The sequence below is a fragment of the Perognathus longimembris genome, chromosome 20 (genome assembly GCF_023159225.1).
Source record: "Perognathus longimembris pacificus isolate PPM17 chromosome 20, ASM2315922v1, whole genome shotgun sequence".
Classification (NCBI taxonomy): Eukaryota; Metazoa; Chordata; class Mammalia; order Rodentia; family Heteromyidae; genus Perognathus; species Perognathus longimembris.
In genome coordinates this window covers 23,713,302-23,720,906 of record NC_063180.1, presented here as the reverse complement: position 1 = coordinate 23,720,906, position 7,605 = coordinate 23,713,302, and the positions used below count along the sequence as shown (strand labels likewise).

The window sequence follows — 7,605 nt, the reverse complement described above, 5'->3', positions numbered from 1 at the left end:
GCAGAGCCAAGGGGGCCGGCTGGGGTTCCACAGAAGTGGAAATGCGAGCGCGGACTCGGGGGCGAGGGGGTGGGGGGCGCACATGTCCCCTTGATTGCAAAGCCACTTTATTTAGGGCAATGTCAAGTCTCCCAGGGCCGACCCCAAAGTGCATGCAGGGGAGCCGTGCCCTGGAATGCTCAATTATCCGTGGTCTGCTTCACACACGTCCCTAGCTTTGTGGCCTGGATCAAGTGACTCAGCCCCAACCACCCACCACCCCCGGAGCCAGAGTCAGCCCGGAGAGGGAAAGGACGCAGGGCTGGAGCTGTCCCGGGTGCTGAAAATCTGTGTGCTTGTGTGTGTGCGCGTGCCCGGTGTGCGCCCATCAGTAATCAGGTTTGAACTCGGGCCTCACGTTCTCACAAGGTTTTGTTTTGCTCAAGGCTGGCGATATGTTTTAGGAAGCTGGACTCACGCCTGTAATCCCAGTCACTAAGGAGACTGAGATCTGAGGATCGTGGTTCCAACCAGCCCAGGGAGAAAAGTCTGTGAGATGACTATCTCCAATTAACCTCCAAAAAACCCGAAGTAGAGCTGAGGCTCAAGTGGAAGCGCCAGCCTTGAACACAAAAAGCTCAGGGACAGTGCCCAGGCCCAGAGTTCAATTCTCAGGACTGGGGTGTGGGGGGGAAGCCTATGGATTTTCCTGCCTGGGCTGGCTTCGAACCTCCATCCTCAGATCTCAGCCTCCTGAGTAGCTGGGAATACAGAGTGAGCCACCAGCTTACTACCTTTAAGGTTGCATCCTATGAGGTGTCCCCGCATGGCGCACTGTGGGCTCCCCGCACTAGAGCCCGCCCTCTCCAGGGCTGAAGCCACGCCCCCACCCCCTGCCGGAAGAGTCACAGCGTCGTCCAGTTGGAGGGTGAAGTTTATTTCGGCTAGTGCGCCCCCACCAGGCTGGGAGGGGGAACACTCCAGTCTGCAACCACAGTACCACGCGAAAGGAGGGCGGGGAGGGCGTCAGAGGGGTCAAGGCCCCCTTGACGGTCCGCAGCTTCGGGAGCCCGTGGCAGTTGAGGAAGGTCAGAGGGCTGAGCCTGGGCCAACCACACCGCTTCCCTCCAGAAGAGCGCCAGCCCTGGCTCGGCCCGGCCCGGCCCGGGGTCTGGGTGGGGGTGGCGGGGTCCCTCAATTCCAAGAAGTGCCGGAGGCCATCTCCAAAGTGCAGGGCAGAGGGTCTGCGAGGGGCGGGTGCCGGGGCCTTGAGGGTCACTGGGGCGGGGCTTGGGGCGGGACATCCGGTGCTTGGGGTGGGGCCTCTTTGTCGGGCTCCGCCCCCTCTGCCTCCTCGTCGGAAGCCACGCCCTCCTCCAGGCGGAAGACCTGTCGCACCGTGCGCGTGGTGAAGGTGAGGGGGCCCCGACTGTAGGGGGGACAGGGCGAGGGGGAGGACATAGGAGAGGGGGTTGAAGGGGGATGCAGAGAGGAGTGGAGGGCAGAGGAGCAGGGCGGGGGTGGGAGAGGGGCACCAGGAATGATGGGGTGCGGACAGATGAGTGAGGCCCGGGAGCCGGCAACAGGAGGAATGGTGGAGGACGGGCAGGACGGTGGAGGGCCGGCAGGAAAATGGAGAGAGAGGAGAAGGGAGGAAAGGGGGTCACTGAGAGTCTGGCCTCGCCCTCCCGGCCCGCCCCCGGTACCTTGGTGCCCCACCTCCTGCCCCAGCCCTCCCCTCCCCCGCCCCCCATGGGCAGGCGCGCACCGGAGCCGGTTCCTGAGCGTGGTCACCTCGCGGTTCATGGACTCCGCCGATTCGGTGACGTCCTCCAGCTCCCGCTGGAGCCGCCGGCGGCCGGCCTGCGCCCGGGAAGCCTCCTCCTCCGCCTCCTCCAGCTGCCGCTTCAGCTGTTTCACCCGGAGGTTCCCCTTCTCCAGCTTGGTAGGTGGGGGTGAGAACCAGGTCACATGCTGGGGGCTTGTGCACCCCTTCCCCAGTTCCCTGCTCCCACACACACTCTGGGCCCTGGCTCCTATGATCTCTTCCAGTCTTCTCTGCCACCTGAAATCCTTATGCTGCTTCCTGTCCCTCTGTCTCCTGTCCTGCTCGTGGCCTCAAAGGGGTCTCTCCTCACCAAGAGCTGGCCTTACCCCGCCATGGCCCCCCAGTACCACAGAGGTCAGATCCCAGTCCCCAGCTTGGTGCTCAAGCCTGGCAGACTCTTGCTTGTCTCTTAAGCCCACTGGCCAGACCAGCTTCATCAAGATCCCCTTCCTGACCCTTCCATCCCTCTCCTGGAGGAGAACACATGATCTAACTTGATTCTCAACACTCCCCACCGCACTATTTCTTTTCTTCACCCACATGGGTTTGCTTTTTTACTCTGAAATGATCTAATTCATTTTGATTCCCCAGGGCCTTTGTACTTGCCAATCTAAAGAGGCTCCTCCATTCTTGCCTCTTGTCTTCCTTCCCTGTTCTCACTCATTGCCCTGGATACAATCTGTATTTATCTTTGCTTATGAATATGTTTCCTAGCTCAGTAACTTTGGGAATGAGTAGTTAACAAGGCAAAGCTGAGCTTTTAAGGGCACTGGGATTGGGATTCAATCAGCTTCCAGCTCCACCCTGTTCCTGCTAAACACATGCCATCTGCTCACCACGTTTCACTTCCTCCCCGAGCTGGGCCCCTCCTGCTGCTTCCTGTGATGGCAGATGCATGTTTCCAGTCAGTGGCCATGGCAGCTTACCTGGTCCCGGAGCTGGTCAGCCGTCCTCCTCTCCTCCTCCACCTGAAGAACCACCTCCTTCAGCCGCTTCTCAGCTCGGCGAACCAGCTTGCCTGAGAGGATGCGCTCTCTACCCAACGATGGGGGAGGCTCAGGGGGATGCCCGTGGGCATGGGCCCTCCCCCCTGCTGTGGCACTTCTATGCTGGGGACCAGCCTGTGCCCCATTTCCCACCCCCACAGACACTGGACTGGGGCTCCCTCCGCATCCTTTGCTCCTGCTATGATGATTAGTGACCTTTAGAATAACCATGTATGTGATCTTCCTATCTAGAAAATAGGCAATAAAAAAAAAGGCCCTTCTCCCACCAAGGTGATATATGGCCTTATGCCCTGGTAGCCCAACCTCTGATACAGCGAGTCCTCAGCAAATAACAATTTGTATTATAGTAATGATGACTGCTGACTAGTACAGAGGATAAGGGAATCTTGTGTATTGGGAGAGAGACATGTAGGTGTAGTGATACATATTGTTAGCTTTATTACAGTGCTTCTCCACTGTGCATGCTATGGGAATGTGCCAGACTATCTCACTGATCAAAGATGAAGTCTCAGCTCTATAGTGCTGTTACTTCCTGGCTCTGAATGGGATGTGATGCTTATGTGAGTGCAGCCATTCTGTGACCATGAGGAAAATACTGAACCAAAGCCTAGCTCCAGCTTTTATTAACTATCTGAGAAGTAAGAAATTCTGCTTTGTGGTGGATTGAGGGGGGAAACAGTGGCCCCAAGGACTGGGAATATGGCTTAGCAGTAGAGGGCTTGCCTAGCATGCATGAAGCCCTGGGTTTGATTCCTCAGTACCACATACACAGAAAGAGCTGGAAGTGGCTCTGTGACTCAAGAGATAGAGTGCTAGCCTTAAGCAAAAAAGAAGCCAGGGACAGTGCTCAGACCCTGAGTCCCAAGCCCAGGACTGGCCAAAAAAAAAAAAAAGTAGCTCCAAATCTCGCTTGTTCCCATGTGCTCACACTTTTGGCTCCTGTCAAGGTGTGATGGTTTTTCCTGTGCCCTTAAACTTGAGTTCCTCACATAACCTTCTCAGTTCAGGCTGTGGCAGAAGTGATTCTGTCTAGGCCTCAAGAAATCTTTCCCTCTTCCCCTCACTTGCTGGACCTTGAGTTTGCCATACATACAACCACTCCCCAGCAGCCACAAGTTAGCTTAGTTGTTTGAAATAAGGCATAGTTCACCTATTCATGAGCCCTGCTCAAGAGAACCTACCAGTCAGCCCCAAACTCAGGAGCAGTAATAAGTAGCTGTTGCTTTAACTCAGTGAGGCTTAGGGTACTTTTTGTTACACAGCTCTAGCTAACTGCTACATTCATTCTTACATAGCTGGTACTGCCAGTGGGACTGAAGTTCCATGCAGCCCAAAGCATACTCTTTCCCCACTGACCTGCTCTCCTGTTCCAGCTGCTCTTCTGCCTGGGAGAGCTTGGACTCAAGGGCCGCAATCACCATCTTCTGGCGGGCCCGGGCCCCGGCATCTTCCTCACCTAGGCGTCCCCGTAGCTCCTGGATCTGTCGCTCCAGCTGCTGTCGCCCACTCTCGGCCTTGGCTGAGAAGCTGCGCTCGGCAGACAGCTCTGTGGTGAGGGACTCCACCTGGAGCAGATGAGGAAGGGCAGGCTCAGAAGGAAGAAGGTAGTCGAGCTGCTCATCCCCCACAAGTGGTCATGCTGGGAATTGCTGGGCATGGGCACACGGACCACTGGATACAAAAGGCCCCGGTGATGCGGGCTTGTGGTTTGACGTCATTGGACAATGCGCCAGGCATGGGTTTTAACCTTTTCCAGTGTTACCGCTATTTTAATAAGTTCACAAGATGATCACACGCCTGTTTAAATGCTGCAGCTTCTGCCTCTGACTGTGAACAAGTCTATTTCAGGGGTTGTCACATTGTGGCAGGGGACGGGGGGGGGGCAGGGGTGTCGGCCTCAGGGACCTGCAGGAGCAGCTTGCGGTAGCGGTCACCCAGTAGCTCAGCATTGCTCTGCTCCTCCTCCAGCTCCTCCTCCATCTGCCCCAGGCGCCCCTCGAGCTGCCGCTTCTCCTCCAGAATGGCTGCCCTAGGGAGAGCGGAAGGGGTGGGGTGAGGGCAGGAAGCAGGGTGGGCACTGGCTTGTTGTCCTGGCGGTCACTCACTTGCTGAGGTTGCCGTTGGCCACCTCATCTGCCATCTCATCCCGGTCCTGCTGGGCCTGTCGTCGGGCGCGGTCTGAGGCTGCCAGTTCCTGTGGTGACAGGGTCATTAGTGGGCCCAGTCATGGGGAGCTCTGTGGACACTGGCCTCACCCCTACCTGTCCCTCACTCTCAAGTCTCTCAACTCTCCCCTATAGCGGCAGTCTCCTGGCTTTAATGGACATTAGTCCACCCCAGGACCACGTGGTCAGCTCCGCCCACCTCTCACCCAGGATCACATGGCCAACTGCCCCACATGCCACTCAAGACCACATGGCCAGCCCCGACCCACCCAGGACCACAGGGTCAGCCCTGCCCCACCCCCCCAGCCTCACCTCCTGTAGGCGCAACACCTCTGCTTCCAGCCCTTTGAGGCGCTTCTCACTCTCCCGGTTCTGGGCAAAGATCTCCTCCCGGGAGCTGCGGGACTCCTCCACCTCCCGCCAAAGCTCCTTCATCTGGGCCTGTGCAGAACAGAGCCGGTGGGTGAACTTAGCCTTGTCTCTCAGAAAATCCCAACCACAGGGTATAACTTTCACACGCAGATTTTTTTTTAAAGCCTGTAAACAATTTCCATATTTAAAATGAAGTGGCATTAAGAGAGGACAGACTAGGGGAAGTGGGACTTAGAGACAGGGACTAAGGACAGCACTGTACCAATAACTTCAGCAGGGACGGGCAGCGTGTGTCACACCTTTGGCAGCACTTTGGCACTGGGATTTGAACTGGGACTCATGCTTGCTAGGCAGCCGCTCCACTGGAGGCCATGCCCACCAGGCCCCACCCGTCAGAGGCCACGCCCAGCAAGCGGACCACTTCTGCGGGACCACGCCCACTGGGTGGCCACGCCCACTGGGTGGCCACGCCCATCGGGCCCACACCTGCAGCCCCTCAGTGTCTTTGATTTCTGCTCACTTGTTCAATGAAACCCAGCCGGCCTCTACTCTGCCCGGTGCCTCGGCTTGGGATTCCTTCTGGTGTCAGGAGGACCTGTGGTGTTGAGAGCCTAGGCCTGGTCCCTCGTGGGATGGCCTGACCTACCCCCTATCCCAGCCCACTGACCCCTGATGATAAATGTCATGAGCCAGGATTTCAAAGTGCAGCACTTGAAACAAAGCCTAAGCAAAGTGCCAAGAGCACCCAGTGAGGAGTTGGGATGTGGAGCTGACCAAGGTGCTGGCGAAATCTGACAGGTGGAGGAGGCCCTGGAGCTGGTCTCAGAGCAGAGAGATGTGCGCCCCTCCCTCTATGGGGCCCCCTCCCCACGGAGCCCCTTCCTTGCCTGCATCTTCCGCAGTTGCTTCACCGCCTCCTCCTTGCCCTGCCCCGCGGCCGCCGTCTGCGCCTTCAGCTCGTCCAGCTCGGCTTCCAGCTTCTTCCGCGCAGCCACAGCCAGGGCCCGCTGCTTCCGCTCCTCGTCCCGCTCCACCTCGGCGTCCCGTAGCTGCGGGGGGGGGGCAGGTCACAGGATGGAGGTCCCCGACCCCGGTGCCCACTGCAAGCCCCGGCCTTTCCTCTCCTCCCTACCCCACACCCTGGTCTTCTCACTCAGCCCTCCTTCCAGGCCTCCCATCTCCCCAGCCCACTGGGACCCAACTCCAGAAGCTCCCCAGTACCTCCAGCCAAGTCTAGGCCGAGGGGTTCAGGAGAGACAAGGACACCCAGGGACCTCTAGTCTTGGAGTACCTGGTCATGTCTTCTCCCTGCCTTCCAGAGGTCCTGTACATTCCACCTCCCACCCCAGGCGTCTGCCCACCAGGCCCCAGAAGGGTCTTTCTGGTATCCAGAGCTGCCTCTGCCTCTCATGAGAGGTCGTTAGAAGGTGCCATGGGACCCACCCACCCCCCGGGCCCCCTCAGTAACTTAGCACAAAGAGCACAGTGCAGAGAGAGGCCTGGGGTAAAGGAGGAAGCATGGGAAGTGTATTCAAGAGACGGGGTAAGGGAGTGCCTGGGACAGTGGGACAGTGGTTGGTCAGGGTGTGAGGAGACTGGGGGTACAGATGCTGCTGACGCAAAGCAGACAGTTTCCTTTTTGCTGGCTGTGCTAGGGATGGAACCCAGGGCCATATGCACGCAAGGCAATTGGACCCACATTCCCAACTCTGTAGATTTTATATATGTCTCAATTTGCTGGTACCCGGTTTCAATTCAGGATCTCTTCCTCTACCACTTGAATCATGCCTCCAGCCCTGCTTTTTGCTGGTTATTTTGGAAATGGAGTTTCATTGAATTTTCTGCCTAGGCTGTCTTCTTGAATGGAGATCCTAAGGACCTCAGCTTCCTGACTGGCTAGGTTGACAGGCATGAGCCACGGGGCACCCAAGGGCTGGCTTTGGATTCTCCATCCTCCTACCTTTACCTCTTGAGCAGGTGGGGCTACAGGTGTGCACCATGATGCTTAGCCCCAGTTCTTTAGGATGACAGTTGGGAGAGGAAAGTGGGGGATGGGGGAGTAGGGGGAGGGCAGTCAGTGGGGGTGACTTTGTGGGATGGATCAGCCAAGTGCACAAATAGCTAAGTGTCTGGAGGGTTTGCTCTGAGGAAGATGGCTCTAAGACAAGAGCATGGTAGGCCATCGGGGGGACTTCAGAGACCACTGCCACCCGCTGTCCCTCTGTGTCTGTGCAGCTGGGAGGCTGGGGCCCCC

General features: G+C 57.7%; 1 protein-coding gene across 4 annotated transcripts in view; it reads right to left on the bottom strand.

Moving 5' to 3' along the window:
• Window positions 1-900: 900 nt before the first annotated feature.
• The window catches only part of Myh14 (myosin heavy chain 14), a 50,360-nt gene continuing 43,655 nt past the window's right edge, over window positions 901-7,605 (bottom strand). For all 4 annotated transcript variants that reach the window (XM_048329337.1, XM_048329339.1, XM_048329338.1 and 1 more), the window contains 8 exons: window positions 6,239-6,400; window positions 5,292-5,420; window positions 4,920-5,008; window positions 4,720-4,843; window positions 4,171-4,379; window positions 2,734-2,842; window positions 1,748-1,920; window positions 901-1,408 (listed from right to left, as the gene is read on the bottom strand). In XM_048329337.1, coding sequence (XP_048185294.1) covers window positions 1,255-1,408; window positions 1,748-1,920; window positions 2,734-2,842; window positions 4,171-4,379; window positions 4,720-4,843; window positions 4,920-5,008; window positions 5,292-5,420; window positions 6,239-6,400 — 1,149 coding nt within the window. In that variant the 3' untranslated portion in view covers window positions 901-1,254. The remainder of the gene's footprint in view (window positions 1,409-1,747; window positions 1,921-2,733; window positions 2,843-4,170; window positions 4,380-4,719; window positions 4,844-4,919; window positions 5,009-5,291; window positions 5,421-6,238; window positions 6,401-7,605) is intronic.